At 35.3% G+C, this 22,679-nt stretch overlaps 1 protein-coding gene across 1 annotated transcript in view; it reads left to right on the forward strand.

The window, feature by feature from the left end:
• The window catches only part of HCN1 (hyperpolarization activated cyclic nucleotide gated potassium channel 1), a 368,665-nt gene that overhangs the window by 313,820 nt on the left and 32,166 nt on the right, over positions 1 to 22,679 (forward strand). The window contains exon 6 of the mRNA XM_027101143.1: positions 2,342 to 2,582. Within this exon, the coding sequence (XP_026956944.1) occupies positions 2,342 to 2,582 (241 nt within the window). The remainder of the gene's footprint in view (positions 1 to 2,341; positions 2,583 to 22,679) is intronic.

Genomic DNA, 22,679 nt, shown 5'->3' on the forward strand with positions numbered 1-22,679 from the left:
TGTCATTTTACACATGAAATCATTAACTTTGAAACAACAAATCTGATCATTTCAATGACATATTTCTGTCTTCTTTTAACTCATGTGCTTACCTTGGGTACCTTGAATGGTTCACCTTTTATCTTCATGTGTTTTTTTATTTTTTTTTGCGGTACGCGGGCCTCTCACTGTTTGTGGCCTCTCCCGTTGCGGAGCACAGGCTCTGGACGCACAGGCTCAGCGGCCATGGCTCACGGGCCCAGCCGCTCCGCGGCATGTGGGATCCTCCCGGACCACGGCACGAACCCGTGTCCCCTGCATCGGCAGGCGGACTCTCAACCACTGTGCCACCAGGGAAGCACTCATGTGGTTTTTATATGGAAATATTCTGAATAGTAAAAAACACATTTTTATATTACATGTAAGACTTGTTTCTCAAGCTATTGGCTTGAGAGAGCATTCTAAGGGTTTTAAATAGCCACTTCCCAACAGGAATATAAACTAGGCTTTGTGAACACTTTTTTTCCAATGCCAAAATTCCATCTTCCTTCTTTCCCTTTTTGCCCCCTTCCTTCCTTCTTTTCTTCTTTTTTCCTTCCTTCGGTCTACTCATACATGTATGCATATTTATTGAGCACTTACTGTAGTCCCCCACTCCCACCACAGCTCTTCAGCACCAGTTAAAATTGACCACAAATTGCCCTAGATATAGCTACCCATCGGGTCAACTGTGCGTTGCAGGGCTTGGATGATGCTGCACGAAGTACCGTATGTTATATCCTTCTCTTCTTTTTGTTGTTATGTTCACTTGCTGGTTATAGCTGCTGATTTTTTTTTTTTTTTTCGCGGTACGCGGGCCTCTCACTGTTGTGGCCTCTCCCGTTGCGGAGCACAGGCTCCGGACGCGCAGGCCCAGCGGCCATGGCTCACAGGCCCAGCCGCTCCGCGGCATGTGGGATCTTCCCAGACCAGGGCACGAACCCGCGTCCCCTGCATCGGCAGGCGGACTCCCAACCACTGCGCCACCAGGGAAGCCCTATAGCTGCTGATTTTTAAATATTTTACCAGTCTCCATGAAACTCCACTGTTAGAGATACTTCTCTGCTCTGCTGTACTCACAACATATTGTTGAGGATGAAACATCTTCTTTTGCACGTTGGACACAAAATTCTGTGCCCTCTGCATCAGCTGGAAAATTTTTAACTATCCTAGAATAATATCAGATTATTTTATGAAGAAGATTGAGGAAACTTTCTTTCCCAGTCTTGGAATCTAGAAGTTTCTATTACCAAAGCAGGAATTCAGATCTCAGACTCTTTTAATACCTCTGAATCTTTTTGCCCTTTTCCCCTCTCTTAGCAGAGGTGACTTCATTTTCTGTGTCTCTTAAGCAAGTTCACAAATTCAGGTCCAGCCCTGTTCTTTTGGGGGCTCATTGGAGAAGATATTTCTGAGAAATGGCATTGTGGTAAAGTTTAGATTCCCATTGTTTATTCTGTTCTATATCTAACTTTCAGGATTAAAATTGGTTGGTCCCATATCCCTGTTTTGGTTCATAGTGATAGCACTATGTCTAATCTGGACTAGAATCCACAGAATGAAATCAAACATATAAATCTCCTAATTTAGAATTGGCCTGATCCCAGAAGTAAAACAAACAAACAATTTAGGAAAAGGAAAATATGGCCTCTGTCCAGTCCAAAACTTCCAATGGAAACCCAGGAGGTTTGGAAAGAGTAATTTTCTGATCTAACCCAGAAACAGATTGAATTTATAATTAGAGATTATAGTTTGAGTGTCTTTTGTGTAATGTGAACATCAAGTCTCCTTGCTTTAACGTGAATGACATTAAGAAAAAACATCAAAATACTGTTGGCATTTTGTTGGCAGCTGGGCCCTGGTTTCAGAACTCTAGTCAATAGGTACAAATTAGATTGTTCAACACAGTGGACCACAGAAGCGGTAACATCGTGGCTAATAGGAAGTGATGTGGCTTCTTTTCTTCATAAAAACAGATAAAAGGGAGACTAAAACTCTTCCACATTTTCGTTCTAATTTTATATAAAAAATAATAAATGAATGGGAAGTTATAAAATGTAAACTTGTATATATTTAATTCATATTTATTGATGTCTAATATATGCCTATACTACTCTATGTGCTGGGAATACAACATTTCAACACAATAATAAAACATGATCCCTGGTTTTGAAGAGATACATAGATTATTAGAATTTATGTGTTGTTGGTTCTTAATTTAAATTGCAGTGTTATGCTATGTATAGATTTTAATTTCAGCACGTTTTTCTTCCTGATATGATTAATCTCTCTCTTAATATTTGTTTACTCTTGCCATCTTTAGGAGATAGTCAACTTCAACTGCCGAAAACTAGTGGCTACAATGCCTCTTTTTGCTAATGCGGATCCTAATTTTGTGACTGCCATGCTGAGCAAGTTGAGATTTGAGGTGTTTCAACCTGGAGATTATATCATACGAGAAGGAGCTGTGGGTAAAAAAATGTATTTCATTCAGCATGGTGTTGCTGGTGTCATCACAAAATCCAGTAAAGAAATGAAGCTGACAGATGGCTCTTACTTTGGAGGTTAGTAAAAAAAGAAAATATAACTGAGATGAAGTCTAATTTGCTCACAATATTTATCTTTATCAGAATTTTGGAGATGTCAGAATGTTGATTTTTGGGGGTTGAATATGGACTTGTATTTGAATTCTGATAAAAGTGTCTATAGCGTGTCAACTGAAAAAAATGCACAACCTAAAAGTTGAGAATTATGTTTTATTTGGCAGACAAAACTGAGGACTTAAGTCCAGGACACAGCATCTCAGTTAGCTCTGAGAGACTGTTCCAAAGAGGTAAGGGAGAAGCCAGTATATATAGGAGTTTTGTAACAAAGACCAGGTAGTAGGAACATTGAAAGATTACTGTTAATTAAAGAAAACCAGATATCTCAAGTTAAGGAATTTAGTGCTTTTCTATGTATGGAAAAATGCAAGAGTCTGGGGTCACTGAAATTATTCCCTTGATGTGCACCTCACCTATCTGGAGCCAGTATCCTGTGCTTTCTCATCCTGAGTCTCCTCAGGGTGCACCATCTGGGGTGGCTGCAGCAGTTGACTGCTAGGTGGCAGGCATCCTTTTTCTATCCTGAGTTCCCTCAGAGCTCACCATAATGTAAGCGGCTGTAATGTGATGGCTCGATGGCTGCAAATCCTTTGTTTACTGATATGGCAAGCAACAGTTTTTCACTGCTGAGTGGTATGTTTTCACATTTCAGTGTCACACATTCAGTGCATGTGTATTTACTACTGTATTAGTTAGAGTATCCTTTCATCCTCTTAAACTGGAACCAAATAACAGTGGCTTAAACAGATCGAAAGCATATTTTTCTCTCATACAAAAGTCCCAGGAGGGTTAGATGGCTCTCCCCAAGACAGTTTTTAGGTACCCAGATTTCATTTATTTTGCTGGTCTGCCATCCTCTAGAGTGTTTTCCTCATTTATACGAGAGGAATTGGTTTCTCTCCACAATATGGACCACAGTATGGGGAGGAGGGGACAGAAGAAGGGAAGAGTGAGCAATTTCTCTTTAGATGTGTGCCCAGAATGGCCAACATCACTGCTATTCACATCTGATTGGCCAGAATTTAGTTGCAAACGTACCTCTAAGTATAAGGAAGGCTGGGAAATGTAGCTTCTAGTTGAGTGGTGTATTAGTCAGTGTTCTCTAGAGAAACAAAACCAACAGGATATATATATACACAAAAGGAGATTTATTGTGAGAAATTGACTCATGAATATGGAGGTTGACAAATGTTATGATCTGCTATCTGAAACTGAAAAACAGGAAAACTGGTCGTTTAATTCAGTCTGATTCCAAAAGCCTGAGAACCAACAGTGTAAATCCAATCTGAGGGCAGAAGATGCGATGAGACGTTAGCTCAAGCAGTGAGACAGGAAAAAAATATTTCTCCTTCCTCCTTTTTTTTCTATTCAGACCCCCAGTGGATTTTGAGGTTGCATACCCTGGAGAGGCCAATCTACTTTACTGAGTCCACTGATTCAAATACCAATCTCACCTAGGAATACCCTCACAGACAAACCCGAAATAATATTTTTCTGGGCACCCCATGGCCAGTCAAGTTGACACATAAAATTGACCATCACAAGTGGCAATTTGCCTTGCTAAAAATTCTGACAATTTGAATTGTTTCCAACTTTTTACTATACTAAGATATATATTTATATTTGTGCAAATGTACAAAACTTACCTATGAGTTGAATTACTGGGTCAAAGACTATGCATATGTTCAAATTGAAATAAACATCAAATTATTTCTTTGATGAGACTGCCCATTTCTACATGGTTTTGCCCATTGATCTTTTACTTTTATCCTCTTAATAAGTCAAATTGGCATCCCCTTAATATTTAGTTTGCACTTCCACTATTAATGGTGATGTTGAGGCATTTCTTCATAGATATGGATCATTTGTATTTTATTTTTCTGTTTCTATTTTTGCATATTTTTCTAATGTGTTGTTTGTCTTTTTAAAACCAATTTACAGAAACATCCCTAATGTATTTTTGATATGCTGTAACTATTTTCTCCAAAATTGTTACTACTTTTTTAACTTTCTTTCTAATTTTTCTTTCATCATTCTGTTTTTCATTATCGCTGATTTCATCTGAATCTCTCTCCTTTGCGTTAAGGCATTAGAGAGTTTGTGTTTCTTAACTGGGTTTTGTACACTGCAAAATTGTAAAAATGTTTTCCCTATTCTATATTTTATTTAGTTTCACTACATTTTTATTACTGTTTTAACTTGTTAGAACAAGTTAGAAGAAGTGATGGCGAACAACTATTCATGTTTCTTAGTGCCAGTTCTGTTATAACATGAAAGACAGTGATTAATACCACAGTGTCAGGCATTGGCAAGCTTAATAGTTAACTATTACTCAATAGCCGGAAACTGAAATGTTTTCTTTAGAAAAAAGGCAGGAAATCTGCCTTCAAATAGTTGCAGGTTTATCCTACAAGAGAAATTCAAGTGAAACTCTTTTTCTTCTCATGAGTGAGAAGAAATGGTTCTTATTACTTTGTATTCATTCTTCACAGACTTTATAGTATGCCTGTAGAAGGCTTCTCAGTCAGAATTAATGGCTCCCAGCCCTGTGTCTCCATAGCTTCTCACAGCTTTCCAGGGTCCTGGTCTCAGTCTATCTCATATTGAAATTAACACTGTAGTTAGTTACCTATTTCCTTCTGATATTAGATGGCAAACAATGTGTGCATCAGAATCACCAGAGAAGCTGTTCACCCATCAGAGAGTCTGATTCAATAAATCCAGGCTAGAGATAATATCTTATTTGTTTGTTCATTAGAGAATAAACAACCAGTATATCTGATCCCCTAAAAATTGATAATGATAGAAAGTATTCAAATCAAATTAATAGGAATTGGGAACCAAACAATAAATTCATTTTGATTTTAAAATAATAATAACAACAACAATAACACACTGAGTTTAAGAAGATTTCTTCAGTAACAGCTGAAAAAAATTTATTGGGAAAGGTTTTAATTTTATCAAATGCTTTTTTGGAATTTATCAAAATGACCATAAGGTTCTTATCCATTAATCTATTGCAGCTGAGTAAACATATCAGCTCAAAATAATTAGCTTCTTTGACTTTCTCCTCATTCACTAAGAATAATTTTGAAGTTTTCATCTTTCCTCTTCTTCTTTGTCATGATTCTGCATTGCCTCATCAGCCTATTACACTTTTGTGCAGATTATGCTAAGAAAAAAAAGAGAAAATTAGGAAAAGCTAAGAACTTTAAAAAGTCTACTTTAGAAAGCACAGAGAATTAGTGTTTGAATGAAGAAAAAAGAGAAATTGAAAGCTGATGGAAATAAATAAAAGCTGATAGTAAGAAATAAAAGTATAGTCCAGCTTTGTGGGAAGGTAGTTTTGGGGAAAAGGTTTTTGAGGCAATTAATGGAGGTGTGACAAATACATGAAAGTTTAGAAAGGAATTTCTGAAAGTTGTTATTATGCATTAAGAATATATTTCTACATTTGACATGTGTTTTTTGAATTCAAAGGAGCTTTAATTACTAGACAATTATATTTGCTAATATGACAAAGACTGGAACATGTGCTTCTCTGGATTTATATGGATTAAACTATTAGTAAGGTCAGTTTCATTAGTGAATTCCTTGTGTTGAACCATAAGATCATTTGGGGGATTAAAAACTGCTTTGTCATAATGTATTCTTTCTTTAACACATTGTAGCATCTCTATCTATAAGTGAGATTGGTCTGTAATGTTGTTATAGTGATTATTTTTGTGATCCCCTAGCTAGATGACTTTAGATGTAAGGTTTTCCTCACTTCTTAGAGAGAGCAAGAAAACTTTTAAAATAATGTTCTAGTTCTGTAAAAAATGCTATTGGTAATTTGATAGGGATTGCATTGAATCTGTAGATTGCTTTGGGTAGTATAGTCATTTTCACAATATTGATTCTTCCAAACCAAGAACATGGTATATCTCTCCATCTGTTTGTATCATCTTTAATTTCTTTCATCAGTGTCTTATAGTTTTCTGCATACAGGTCTTTTGTCTCCCTAAGTAGGTTTTTTCCTAGGTATTTTATTCTTTTTGTTGCAATGGTAAATGGGAGGGTTACCTTAATTTCTCATTCAGATTTTTCATCATTAGTGTATAGGAATGCAAGAGATTTTTGTGCATTAATTTTGTATCCTGCAACTTTACCAGATTCATTGATTAGCTCTAGTAGTTTTCTGGTGGTATCTTTAGGATTTTCTGTGTATAGTATCATGTCATCTGCAAACAGTGACAGTTTTACTTCTTCTTTTCCAATTTGTATTCCTTTTATTTCTTTCTCTTCTCTGATGGCCGTGGCTAGGACTTCCAAAACTATGTTGAATAATATGTTGTTCCTGATCTTAGAGGAAATATATTCTCTTTTTTAAGGAAGTTGAAATAATCTAGGCATTACCTGTTATGTGAAGGTTTATTACGTTTCACAAGTAAAACCACTTCTGTCTGATTCTGTTGTCTATAGGCATTAGAATTATCAGGTTTTCTATTTCTCTATGAGTAATTGTTCAGTTCATCTAAATCCATTGTTCATAACACTGAAAAGCTTTTAAAAAACCTGATGCCTGAGCCTAGAGTTTCTGATGGAATTGAGTAAAGTTGAGATCCAAACATCAGCATGTAAAAAAACAAAAATTCCCAGAAGATTCCAAATAATTTTCCAATTATATGTTTGTACATATGATTTTTATTTTTTATTTTCAATAGACCTAATTTTTAATTTTAGAATAATTTTAGATTTACAAAATTATTGCAGAGGTTATACAGAGAATTCCTATTTATCCAATACCCAGTTTCCCTATTATTATTTTCCATTACTATAATACATTTATCACAATTAATGAACCCATGTTGATACAGTATTATTAAGAAATACTTAATAAAGCATACACTTTATTCAAATTTTCTTGGCTTTTACTCAATGTCTTTTTTCTGTCAGTATCCCATCTACAATTCCTTGTTACATTTAGTAGTAATGTCCTCTAGTTTGCTCTCAGTTTTTAAAGTTACTAAGATTTTATTTGGTTTTGAGGAACTCGACAGTTTTGAGGAGCCCTGGTAAGTTATCTTATAGAACGTTCCTCATTTGGGATTTGCCAGGTGATTTTCTCATGATTAGATTGGGGTAAGTTTGATCTTGTCTATGAGCAAGAGCATAGACATAAAGTGTCTTTCGCTTCACATTATATCCATGGTATATACTATCAATATGTCTTTCCACTATTGATGTTAACCTTGATCACCTAGGTTGAGGTAGTGTTTGTCAGACTTCTCCACTGTAAAGTTACTCTTTTTTCCCCCTCCCATTCCATACTCTGCTGTTTGGAAAGTAGCCAGTCTGCACAGTTCATGACTAAGAATTGAGGAGTAATGCTCCAAAAGGGCAGAGTATGTACATAAATTATTTGAAATTTTTCTAAACAGGCAATTTATTTACTCTCCTGCATTTATTTATTTATTCACCTCCTTTTTTTTTTTTTTTTTTTTTTTCGGTACGCGGGCCTTTCACTGCCGTGGCCTCTCCCGTTGCGGAGTACAGGCTCCGGATGCGCAGGCTCAGCGGCCATGGCTCACCGGCCCAGCCGCTCTGCGGCATGTGGGATCCTCCCAGACTGGGGCACGAACCCGCATCCCCTGCATGGGCAGGCGGACTCTCAACCACTGCGCCACCAAGGAAGCCCCTATTCACCCCTTTTTTTATATCAGTATGAACACCAGGATATTTATTTTATAATTTGGGTTATAATCCAATACTACTTTATTAATTGTTTTGCTCAAATTATTTCAGCTTTGGCCATTTGGACCTCTTTCTATTGGCCCCTGTGTCCCTCTGAAATACCCCATTATTATGGATTTGGTTTTTTTGTTTGTTTTGGTTTGAGATTTATCTTAGTTTCTAGCACTAGGTGATGCTCCAGGCTCATCTTATATATTTCCTTACTCAGTCTTAGAATCAGCCATTTTTCCAATGGTTTGGTTCCTGGTTCCTTTCATTGCAGAATGGTTTTAGAAACCATGATCTGGACACTAGGTGCACTCATTACTACCGAGTTATTATTATTACTTCCACGTTCTCTCAGCTGACAAATCAAAGTGATACATATGTACGTACTACCATCTATCTATCTATCGTGTGTATATATATATATATATATATATATATATCATGTGTGTGTATATATATATATATATATATTTCTATGTGTAGCCATCTGATTCTAAGTTAAGCTAAATATGAGTTCATACTGATATTTCCAACTCCAATCCATTACCACATAGATTATTCTAGCCTCCTTTCCTTGTTTATCTGTAGTACACCCCTCAGAATTAAGAAATCAGGTTCCCACAGTCCACCATCCATTTACTTAATTGTTCAGTTCTTAATTGTTCAGTACTTAATTGTTCAGTTCTAGTATAGTATAGTTCCTGAGAACTCATGACTACCTAAATTATTTCTTTTTTAATCTCCATACTATCAGATTTACTTTTTCGTGTTGTAAAGTTTTACAGGTTTTGAAAAATTCTTACTGTCTTGTATTCACCATTACAATATCATACAGAATAGTTTCCTCACCCTCAAAAAATCACCTATTTGTTAGCTATTCAACCTTCCCCTAGTACCAAACTCATGGCAACCACTCATCTGTTTACTATCTCGAGTTTTTTCTTGTCCAAAATGTCATATAATTAGAATCATACAGTATGGTATTCGTTTTGAAATTTTTTTTATTTCAATAGTTAATCACTGTAATATAGGAAATTTAGTTGTATATTAACTTTTTATGCAGTGACTTTCCTAACTTGCTTTTAGTTATAGGAGATTTTTAGGTCACTTATTTGAAATTTTCTTCATTTACAATCATGCCATCTACAAACAGAGTTTTATTTCTTTATTTCCAATCTATATACCTTTTATTTTATTTTCTTATTTTACTGGAGAGGACTTCCAGTACTACGTTATACTGGAGAGGAAATAGAGAAGATTTTTTCCCTGATCCTTAGTCTTCCTAGAGAATTTTTTCCCCTTGATTTTGGAGTAAGGCATCTACTTTCTTGCTATGAGGTATGATGCTATTTGAAAGTGTTGTTTTTTCTATAGCTATTCCTTTTCAAATTGAGGAAGTTCTCCCCTACTTTTCTGAGAGCTTTCTTTTTTTAGTCATGAATGGATTTTGTATATTTATCATTTTTTTCTGTGTCATTTCTGATATCATACGGTTTTTCTTTTTTAACCTATTGATGTGGTGTGTTACATTATTTGAATTTGATTTTGAATATTGCACCAGCCTTGCACACCTGAAATAATTTTAATGTATAAAAATGTATTAAAGTAGGCAAAAATAATTGGATTAAATTTTCTAAATTTTTGATCACAGTTTTTATGTCTGTGTTCCTGAGAGATAGTGCTGTGTACTTTTTCTTTCCTGTAATGTATTTTTATGGATTTTTGCTTTAGGATAATTCTCATCTAAGAGAATGGGATAGGAAGTGTTCCCTCTGCTTCTATTTTCTGGAAAAGGTCATGGAGAATTGGTATCGTTGCTTCCTTAAATATTTGGTAGAATGTACTGGTGAAAACATCTGCATCTGGTGATTTAATTTCTGCAAGGTTATTAATTATTTTTTTCAATTTTTAAAATAGATGTAAGATTATTTAGGTTATCTATTTCTCATTGTGTGAATTTTGTTAGTTTGTACTTTCTAGGAATTGCTCCATTTCATCTGAATTATCAAATTATAGGAGTAGAGTTGTTTTCAGTATTCCTTAATTATCCTTTTTAATGTTCCCAGGACCAGTAGTGATGATTACTCTTTCATTTATGATGTTGATAATTGGTGTGTTCTCTTTTATTCTTAGCTAGCTTTCCTAGAAAAAATTTTAAAACCTTTTAAAGAACTAGATTTTTGCTTTTATTGATTTTCTGAATTGTTTTCTGTTTTCAATTTTATTGATTTCTGCTCTAATTGTTGTTATTTCCTTACTCTTTGCTTTAGGCTTAAATTGCTCTTCTTTCCCTACTTTGCTAAGGTGGAAGCTTAGATCATGGATTTAATATCTTTCTTCATAATATATACGTATTTAATGCTATATGCTATAAAATTTTCTCTAAGCATTGCTCTTCCTGTCTCCTACAAATTCAATGTCATATTTTAATTTTCTCTAGTTTAAAATATTTGTTTAATTTCTATTGAGACTTTTTCCCTAACCTATATTCTATTAAAGTGTTCTAAACATTTGGGAATTTTCCAGCTATTTTGCTGTTGTTAATTTCTAGTTTAATTCTACTGTGGCCTGAGAATTTATTTTGTATGATTCCCATTATTTTATATTTGCTAAATTATAAATTTTATAGCTCTGTTTGTTGATGAATATTCCATGTGAACTTAAGGAGAATATATATTCTGCTGTTACTGGATGGCATTCTATAAATGTCAATTAGATCAGTTTCACTGATGGTGTCACTCAGGCCAACTACATCCTTGCTGATTTTCAGCAGCTTGATCTACTAATTAGTAAAAGAAGGGTGTTGAGGTCTCCAATTATAGTAGGGAATTTGTCTATTTCTCTTGCAGCTCTATCAATTTTTTCCTCAGGTATTTTGACATTCTATTGTTGGGTGCGTACATGTTTACGATTGTTATATCTTCTTGGAAAATTGACCCTTTTTCATTATGTAATACCCTGCCTTATTCCTGATCATATTCCTTGTCCTGAAATCTGCTTTGTCTGAAACTAATATAACTACCCCAGCTTTCTTTTGGTTAATATTAGCATGATATATCTTTTTATAGATAGTTACTTTTTTTTCAATTTTTTTTTTGAGTGTGGTAAAATACTCAAACATAAAATTCACGATCTTAGCCATCTATCTACTTCACATGTGATTCAGATACCTTAAAGTATTAGCAATTCTTCCCTCCTATCTCTTGGAGCATTGCTCTCATTAATTTCATTTAATTTATTTTATTTATTGTTACTATTATTACTTTAAACAAACAACTATATTTTAGATTAATTAAGGAAAAGAACAATATTTTATTTTTCCTTCATTTATTCCTTCTTCAACCTTACTTTCTTTCTCTAGGTCCAAGTTCCTGATCTATATTATCTCCTCCCACTTCAAGAAAATCTTTTAACATTTCTTACAGTTCAGGTCTGCTAACAGTGAATTAGCTTAGTTTTTATTTTTCTGAGAAAATTTTTTTCTCCTTCACTTTGAAGGATAATTTTGCTGAACATAGAATTCTACTTTGATGAGTTTTTTATGTTCAACATTTTAATATTTTGTTCTGTTTACCTTTGGTTTGTATGGTTTCCTACAAGAAGTTCACTGTAATTTTTATCCTTGTTCCTCCGTAGGTAAGATGTTTTCCCTCCTCTGGCTTCTTTCAAAATTTTCTCTTTGGTTTTTTGCAGTTTGAATATGATAGCCTAGGTGTACTTTTTTTTTTGGTCTGAGCTTACTGAATCTGCGTTTGTCATTAATTTTTAAAATTCTCAACCATTATTACTTCAAAATTTTATTCTGCTTTGGTCTCTTTTCTCCTTATAGAATTTAAATTATGCATGTGTCACATCTTTTGTAATTGCCCCACTTTATGGCTCCACTGGCTTCTGCTCCAGTGAACAGACCTGCTGTGACACTCTAGATTCATGTCTCTCCAGATATTTGGTTGGTCATTTGCTCTGAAACCTGAGTCTCTGATGGGTCCAGGATAAGTCATTGCTTTTAGGTTTGTACAGCTTTTTCTTGTCAGAAAGAAGGGAGTGATATCTTCCAATCATGTCGAAACTAAAACCAGAAGTCCCTTCTTATTTGTTTAATCTCCTCTGGATCTCTATGCCTTTTCTCATCCCAATATTGTACTTTTTTATTAAAAATTTTTTTTTCAGAATTACTTATATTAAATATTTGTTTTTTCAAAGAAATAGTTTTTACTTTTGCTTTTTATTTCAGAAATTTCTGTATTTTTCTGTATTAAATCTATTCTTTCATTTTAGTTTTTGCTTTTTTTCTTTTAGCTTCTTGAGTTTAAAAACTAGTGTATTTATTTTCAACCACTCTTCATGTTTGATGACTGCAATTTATAGTACACGTAAATCTGGCTATACTGCTTTGGTTAAATTCCACTGCATTTTTAATATAGTGATTCAATATTGCTTTTTAAAAATAGATTACACTTTCCATCTGGATTCATTGTATAGTACATGAGTTATCTTTTATTTAAATTCTTTTTAAAAATTTTAAATGGAAACATTTGGGGATGGAATGGTGGAGAGAAAAGAAACACATATAATATGTTTGAATAGGAGAATTACAGAATATCAAAGATGTTAGATAAATTGTATTGATAATACATGATGTGTAAGAAAGATGAGATTTATTTTAAAAGGGGAGAGAGATTGTCTTCCATTGCTAAATGTAATTATAAATACCAAAATGTAATTCTATATAAAATATATTTTTTCTCCATCCTCCTTCTAAATTTTTAGGACATAAATGATCAGTTCTAAATTTAGCTTTATAAAATTACTGATGAAGTTATCCCTTATTTTAACCATTTAACAAGTATTTCCTCTATAGTTTATTCCTATTAGTCAAATATCTACTTATTCAACCCAACTCACTTCAGTAAGAAATTCTGTAAAATAATACTTTGTTTGGGTTCAGTGCTTTTAGTGTCATTCATATTTTTACTATGGTGACCTCAAATGGCTATTAGTGGACCTGTCCTTTGATGGACAGTTAATGGAAAAAAAAAAGGTCTGTATTACTTTCAGTTCTTTTACACATACAGTGGATATTAGTTCAATGTAAACACCAAAGAAGGTAAAGACTGTTAGAATCTAATAATAACAACTTGTATTTATTTAGCATGTTAGGGTTTACAATTTATACCTCTTTAAATATCTAATATGAAATTTTGAAATTGATAGAGCAGACTTTTGTAGTACACTAATTTTACATTTGCGTCAGCTGAGCATGGCAAGTTCACAGTACTTTTAAGCAGAAGAGCCTGGGATCAACTGAGTTATGTTTTCCAAACTTCTAAAGTGTCTCAACTGAGTAAACATAATCAGTGCACAGAACACACTCCCAACTAAATGACAAGCAAAATATTGACATAAGGAGGCATTCAAAGATCAAATTCAGAGTTTTGTGTTCTGTACCTAACTTCCTAACTTGATTTATTTCTACAATAATATAAGACTATATTTCTAGATATACATATATATCCAGATATATATATATAGTATATTATGTATATGTATATATACACATATATATGCATATGTATTAACCCAGAAAGGTTTTTTTTTCCTTTTTTTGTGGACGTGGGAGATAGAATGTGTTAGATTAACCCATGCATCATTGTATTCAGTGTTCTCACCGAGAGTCCCAAGTAATGTTCTAGGAGACAGAGTGGAAGAAAATAAATATATGATAACTGCCTGCTGTGCATTAGGCAGGTTTATGGGTCCTAGGGATACAGCATTGAGCACAATAGGCCAAATTATCCACAGTCATGGAACTTATATTTTACTGGATACTTACATTTTAGAAACAAGAATGTAATAAAGAAACCTAGAAATTACTGAAGTAGTAAACCACATTACCAGATGGTTATAAATGCTTCCTGGAAAATTAAAGCAAGGAAGAAGGATATGGAAATCCTCCTTGCCCATACAGCCAGGTGGGGATTAGCATTCAGGCATGTGGGATTACATAGGAGTTCTAGGCTTCCTATTGAGAGTGATGGAGAATGGGGATTAAAAAACCTAATGAGATTGGTCCTCATGGCTCAGGCCAGGTGGATGATGAGTTTGGGGTGCTTAAGAAGTGAGGGTCTTGCTTGTAGGAAAAGTCTCCTTGTCTCCTCCTATGAGGAAAGTTTTTATAATTCTCTTTTTACATATGAGGGAAATGAGCCTCGGAGACGTTAACCTGGCAAAGGCCATGTACCTGAAAAGGGACAAAGCCAGGTTCCAAACTCAGCTATGAATCTGAACCCAAAGCCTGTGTTTTCTCCACTGTACCTCACTGGTTCCTAGGAGAGGGCATGATGCTCCCCTAGGATATAACCTTTAAACATGAGTACACCTTATCTTCTCTTCAGAGCTATCCATGGCCCTTTTTTTTTTTTTTTTTTTAAGCGGTATGCGGGCCTCTCACTGTTGTGGCCTCTCCCGTTGCAGAGCACAGGCTCTGGACGCACAGGCTCAGCGGCCATGGCTCACGGGCCTAGCTGCTCCGTGGCATGTGGGATCTTCCCGGACCGGGGCACGAACCCGTGTCCCCTGCATCGGCAGGCGGACTCTCAACCACTGTGCCGCCAGGGAAGCCCCATGGCCCTTTTATACATGCTTTTGTTAAGCCAGTTTGTAATCTATTCATATGTTCCACCTGACCCTCCTATTAAAGTAATCATATCATTAATATATTATCCACTAAGATAAAATGCCATTAGTATACATATTAAAATTTCAAATAATGTATCTTTGTATTCAATAGTTCATGATTTTAAAGAAAAGCTTTTGTTTTTCTAATATAATGTTTCGTCGTTAATATTTCTGTCCACTCACCTCATAGCGGTTGTCTTTCCACACCAAAGTGTTCCAGTTGATTCAATCTTTTGACTTTGCTTCTTTCAAAATGTTTGTCCCATAAGTTCTTCTCACAGTATAGTAGTGTACAATAAAGCCACCAGAAAGAAAATACTTCCCATGATGCTTGCCATTAAATCATTTGGTATTAAATGCTGCTTAATCATGTCTAACATTTTGCCAACTTAAGGAGACTGCCAGTTACTTTATGTAGTTAGAGTACATATTTATGATGTTTATGCCTCAAATCACTTGGCCAGATTAAAATCACCTGCCTTTTTTTTTTTTTTTTTTTTTTTGCGGTACGCGGGCCTCTCACTGTTGTGGCCTCACCCGTTGCGGAGCACAGGCTCCAGACGCGCAGGCTCAGCGGCCATGGCTCACGGGTCCAGCCGCTCCGCGGCATGTGGGATCTTCCCGGACCGGGGCACGAACCCGTGTCCCCTGCATCGGCAGGCGGGCTCTCAACCACCGTGCCGCCAGGGAAGCCCTCACCTGGCATTTTTAAATAAAGAGCTGCAGGTTTGGAAAAGCACAGGCAATCCCTGTCTTGGTGACTATTCATTACTTGTAAGAGGACTAAAACATCTGCCAATCCACAGTTTACTCCACTTCCAGTCCATTGTATATTTCTAAAAGCTGTTACTGATTTTCTAGAAGATGTGAGGAATCTGTTGATAATAAGTTACAACTTGATTAGTTCAATTCTCCCATTATATTTATGAGGAAGAAGAGGCAGGAGCAGAGAAAAACAATGAATCTTCTTAAAGATTTTGTTTGTTTTCTTTTGCTTCCTCATTTGTTTTCTCCTCAGGCCAGGCTAATGAAATATTTGATTCAACACTGATAAGACAACTCTATTGGATCTTTTTGCAGGTCCTATCCCACCTAGAAATACCAGATAATGTACAACCACAGGATGAACCTTTGCTAAACCATTGGGTTGATAAAGGTGTTAATCCCCATCTATATCTTCGCCTTATTGTTCTATGATTCTATAGTCATGTGTAAATACATCAATGCATAATAAAGGATTAAATCCAAATGTCTGAGACACTTATGAAAATCAGGATGAGCCTTAAGACATTTTACTTTGAAGTCATGAAGTCTTTCCCTCTTTAATAAAATAGAAAAGGAGGAAGAGGTAAAAGAAAAGGAAAACGAAAAAGTCCTTATTATAATTCTGGGTTCTCTTGTATTCTTGTGGTTTTTCACAAGGCACCACCTTTGGAGCTTTTATAATTAGAGAGGCCAGGCCATATCTTGAACCTACTAAAATAAAAACTCTATAAGGCAGGGAATTGCCTGGCAGTCCAGTGGTTAGGACTGCATGCTTCCACTGCAAGGGGCATGGGTTCGATCCCTGATCAGGGAACTAAGATCCCACAAGCAACCGCGCCCAAAAAAAAAACAACTCTGTAAGGCGAGTGTACTTTCTAATTTCTAATGCGTCATTCTAATCCATGCATTTCATTTCTAAAATGCGCCTCTGCTTAGTTCCTAAATTTCAGTATCCATCAAAAACTGGGGTAAATGATTTTAGTGAAAAGTATGGGGTTCTGTTGCAAGGTAAAACAAATCTAGCAGGTTATGATTCACTTCAGAATATAAAGTTGTTTTGAATATTTTAAAATATTCTTTCTCCTTCTTTTGAAAACAAAAATTGTGAAGCTTTGATTACCAATACTCTTTGGTATTCACATTTTACTTGTATTATTCAAATGCTAACTTCTGTAACAATAAATTCTGTAATGCTCTTAAGGGAATTTCTGGTAATAAAGAACAGATGGAAGACTTTTTTTTCACTTTGTATGCATAGCTCAGGGGGTAGAAAGAACCAGGGCTTTCTATCAAGCATAACTGGAAGAAAAACTTTTTTAAGCAGAATATACATCACCAATAAGGATAGTCTAAGAAAAAACTATCTCCTGGATTGATGTTTTCTTTAAGGGTTCTCCCTAAAGTAAATCTGCATTAGTGATTTGACAGTGACCAATGGGCCTCTTATTTTGAAGCGCAACATTTCCCATTCATGCCTGTATCCCAGGATTCCAGAAGAGGAGGCTTCAACCCTAAGCTCTTTGTGCTTTCATTCATTTGCAGCTATTCCTCTTTTAAGAAGGTTCATCTGAATTGTGTCCCTTGCCCTTTATATGAAGAATAATACACAAATTCTTTAACAAATCTCCATAACCCTATGCAATCTGGCCCAATTTATTTTCCTAATCTTAATGCATATCTTTCCCTCCAGATACCCTTAAACCAACCCCCCAAGACTACTAGTTCTTATATTGGCAAAGAACAAAAGTTGCCTTTGCAGAGATTGATCCCTTTGATTTAAAAAATAAGACAAAGCAAAATAAAGCAAAAAACCCTCTCCACTTTTCAGGCTGACACTTTGCTTCTCGTATTTTTTTAAGACACCACTCAAATGTTAGTTTTTTAGTCTCTCCCAGGCAGATGTTTTTTTCTTTCTGTTTTCATAGCACTTTGACCTTAACCTATTATTGAGCTGTTTTTATTATAATTTTATATGTCAGTCTTCCATATTAGATTATGAACTTTCTGAACTTTGACACTATAATTTTTTCCAATTCAAATGTACAGCACCAAAAAGCAGTGCTTGAACTCTCACACAAACTCAAGGAGAACTTGTACACTGAGTCAATGGATGAATGGTTGGATGGATGAATGTATTTTCCCTTGTCCCTACTGTTTATCTCTATCTCTTCTGCTGTGTCTCCAGCCCTAGAATAAGAAAAGCAGTCAAACATCCCATTCACTTTGGCATTATGCTGTGCTAAAACTCATTACCTTTATCTCAAGATAGGAAACCAATACAAATAATAATGATAAATTATAAACCAAACTAAATGAAACACAAGGCATTACCTACTTCTGAGAAATTCAGTGTTAGTATTTTAAATTACCTTCTGTCTAATTTTAAATGAATCTTACCATATTAGGGATCAGATAATATGGTTCTAGAATTTAAAACAATAGAATCTAGAGTAATGTAGAAAAGTAAAGTAGAAGTAAAGTAGAAGAAAAGTAAAGTAGAAACTTTATGTGGTGATGGAAATCTTCTCTACTTAATACTGTTCAAAAAGTAGCCACAAGTCATGTGTAACTGTTGAGCATTTGATGCTAGTGCAACTGAGGAATTTAATGTTTCCTCTTGCAGTTAATTTAAATTAGATATAAATAGCCATATGTAGCTAGTGCCCACTATATTGGATGGGGTGAAAGGGCTTTACAAGGCAATTGTATCTAGACTAGTACAATGTATAAGGGTGTTATTGCTCCTCTATTATTATCTTCTTAGAAATTTTCCAGTCTTCCAAAAAATCTTTATTTCATGTTAATTCCCAAATATTCCTAAAGGTTAATTTATCTCATAAATGGAATAAATTATATTGCTCTTCCTTCTTTCTTCCTTCCTTCATTCTTTCCTTTTTTCTTTCACATGTAGATTTTGAAAATCTTCAACATTCCAGACAGAATTCTAAGTATTTGTCATAAAGTATTAAATAAGATAAAAATGCTAGAATTCATGGATATTATACTTTTAATACCCTTTTTTCTTTCATATATTATTTATACTCATTTTCTTATTTTCTTTCCATCTCAAATTTTTCTCTGTGATTTATTTACAACATTTATATAAAAGATGCACAGAAACTACATGTTTTTTATGTTTTTATTTGTATCTTCATCGTTAGCACATTCCCTGATATATCTTTTTTATTGAATAAATATTTGTGGCATTGAGTCTAACTTTAATTGAATAATATTCTATATCACGAAGTCGGTGATCAAGGTTTTTGTTTGTTTGTTTTGTTTTTTCTGTACGCGGGCCTCTCACTGTTGTGGCCTCTCCCGTTGTGGAGCACAGGCTCCGGACGCGCAGGCTCAGCGGTCATGGCTCATGGGCCCAGCCGCTCCACGGCATGTGGGATCTTCCCGGACCGGGGCACGAACCCATGTCCCCTGCATCGGCAGGCAGACTCTCAACCACTGAGCCACCAGGGAAGCCCGGTGATCAAGCTTTTAATAAATGATCTCTCTTCATATTTCTTTTCAATTTTTCAAACATAAAATTATGGTGTCTGCTCTTCCTTGTTTCTCCTATCAATTTGCAACAGACGTCATAAATGTAAACCACATCATTACACTTTGTATTTTGGTAATACTTTACTTAGTGCTGAATAGAGTAGCAAGATTTCTTCTTGGTTACTTCTTTCAGTGCTCTTGGCTTTGTTCTTTTATTTTGCTCTCCAGCCTCACGTTTAGCTTTCAGAGACTCAATACACATCGCTAAGACCTTCTTGCCCTACTTCAGCAGATCTGTTCACCCCCTGTCCCAACCTGGTGTGATGAATGAACTAACGTTAGTAAAGTACTTTGAGTTCTTTGGATTAAAGTTGTGCAAACTATTAGTCTGTGGTGACACTTTCTTTAAGGATCATTATCATACTTCATTGTACTTGTGGAGTCTAGGAGAGAAAACAAGAGAGAAGCCTGTCTTTGAGTAGGCATATTCTATAAAGTATAAAAGTACAGCAACAGCATGGAAAGAGCTGGAGTTCAAGTTTTTATTTTTAACATTACCTTGTTTTCCTCTCACCTTTTCTATTCTATACTATCAGCCCAGAGTGGGGTGAGGTGAAGTAAGACCATCTTTCTGTGGGAATAATAAGTGCTATCTTTTGAGGCATTAGGTATACATTTGGAAGCAATTAAAAATTTTATGATGTTCTCAAAGTCATATTTTTATCCTATGAAAGAGTTAACAGGTATGCATGTGAAGCATGCCGGGCTCTTTATCATAATGTATTATTTCAGTGTAAAACATTGTTGAGGTCTTATTTGATAAACGCCCCCAACACATAGTGATTATGATCTTAAAAAGTCCATTCTTTTAACAGGGTCATTTGGAGTGATGTCCTGTGGTTAGTTCATGCACATAATTGCTGGTGGACAGATGGATATGTTCTCACTCTGTCCTCATTTCAACTCTGTCTCTAGCTTGCTCCTTTTCTATGTGACCATCCACTTGGGCTGATAACAGAGGCCTTTTATTCTGTGCCCAGGTTTTATTTACTCTTAAATTTAGACCCTCCCTTCAAGTCTGAAGGTCCACATTGCTGAAACTATACAACTACTATATAACTAGGCATCACCTAATGAACTGTGCATGATATGCAATTTAAAAGGTTATGTCTGAGTAGCTTAAGCATATTTCATTGCTTGACTGTTCCCCTCTCATAATATTGCAAATCAAATGATCAAATTCTATCTTTAGGAACAAAACTATAAGAGGATTAGGAAGCAACATGATGTGGCAGAGTACTCAGCATCCACAGAACCAGGTACTAATCCCATGTCTGTCAATAAGACCCAACCCAACTGCATGTCCCCAGGCATCCTGTTTAACGTTTTAGGGCTTGGGATCAACATCAGTAAAATGAGGTTATTAAAATAGACACTATCTGCAGCCTTCCAGGTCTATGATTCTGTTGGAATGGGACGACTTTGGGAAGCATCTCCTTTTTTGCCAGCTTGCTTGTTTTAATAGCTTTCTGAGTATCTAAAATATAGTCTTGCTTATTCTCGAGTCCACGGTATTTTTGAAGTACTATCACTGAGGATATTTTTTAGGACAAGACCCCAGCATTAAAAAATGGAGGCAGGTGATATTTGTGATGATTCATATTCTAGTGGATGAAAATTAACTACAACTCTTTTTCATAGTAGTGAAAATATAGAAAGTATCAAGGGGCTGGTTGTGAAGCTCTTTGAAGTGTGACAGAAGGATACTGTTTAAGAGTGTAGGTGTTAGAGTTGGGTCTTGAGATGCTGTTGGGGTTTGAGAAAGTCTCCAGTCTTCTCCATGTCCCTGTTTCCAAATCAGTAACATCAGGATAATAATAATTTCTACCTCATTTAGCTGGCTTAGAAGACTAAGTAACTTAACATACACAGAATGCCTATAATGGCACCTGGAACATAATGTGTGCTATGATGTTAGGTAGCAACAAAAGCCACCGGGCTTGTGTCGTATAGAGCAGCAGACACATGTGTATGACATTACTGAGGTATTCTTGAATAGGTGCTCATGTCAAGTTAATCAACACTAAGGAATCTAATAATCAATATGTGTATTCTCCTGAGTCACTGTTAGTTAGTCTTAATGCAAAAGCAAAGAAATTCATGAGAAATCAATTTGTGTGTATAGTGGAGGGTGAGGATATGAGGATGAAATAAATAACCTGAAAGCCTTTTCAAATTAAAGGCAACCTCAACTCGGAAAATCCTAATTCCCTCATTGTATATACACATGTGTGTGTGTGTTTGCATATGCACACACACACACCCAAGAAATAATACTAAAGATTTCATAACATCCAAATTCTCCAAATAACCGGAGTTTAATGTGCCAGGCATTGTACCAATTTCAAATGTATCATATAACTCCACATTAGATTAGCATAACTATAAAAGTATATAATCTTTATCATTTTCAATATGAATTTCCCAAATGCATTAGAAGGGAAATGGAAGAACAGACATATAGTTTTCAAAAACTAAATTATTCAGAAACGTTTTTGTAAAATTTGGAATTAGGAGGGATGCATTATCTCATTCCCTTCTGCAAATGAGGAGTCTAAGAGGTACCTGGGCCACAGAGATCGGTGGTGACAGGGATGGACTGTCACTTTAGGCCACTGCTCTTCACACAGTAACAGGTGTGTTATCTGCAAGTTGTTACAATGTTATTGCTTTATAGCATTTCAGAAAACAAGAATTCTTTCCTGTTAGATTGAATTGTGAAACACATCGCACACATACACACACACCTACAATTCCTTCTTCCTAGCCTATTGCTAAATAATCTGCATTTACTAATTCTATGCATGCTCCACTTAAGTGTGATTGTTTTGACCTATCTGTTATCCGTGGAGATACTACTCCATGGTCAAATTTACTTAGAAGGGAAGAGTGAAATTACCGGTCAGAATAGTTCAGCAAAAAGATAAGGAAGTGGGAAAAGTTTAGTCACTTTAAATTGCTTTTCATCACCTATTTTGTAGGGTATAGTAAATTTATTGAAATATTTTAATATCCTTAGCAAATTAAAAATGCCAGAAGTATTTTAAAAGTTTCTTTGTACCTCATACTATAAACACATTAACAACACTTGATGTTTCAGGGGCATGCAGTGAGTGGTTCCCTTTGCTGGGATATGTATGGGTGCCCCAAAGGAAGGAATCAAGGTTCCAAGGATGTGTCTAAATATTCTTGATGTTAGCGAGTCAACTAACAGCATCTCATACTTACACGGTCACACTGCACTGAATGAGAACATTAGTTAAAGTCTAGTACAGATCAGACTCCTTAAAGGAAGAACATCTGAAATCTTAATTGAATCTATTGCACAATGCAATTGTT

Source organism: Aethalodelphis obliquidens, unplaced genomic scaffold (assembly GCF_003676395.1).
Source record: "Aethalodelphis obliquidens isolate GAN/ISIS:26980383/991018 unplaced genomic scaffold, ASM367639v1 scaffold4, whole genome shotgun sequence".
In the NCBI taxonomy this organism is placed as follows: Eukaryota; Metazoa; Chordata; class Mammalia; order Artiodactyla; family Delphinidae; genus Aethalodelphis; species Aethalodelphis obliquidens.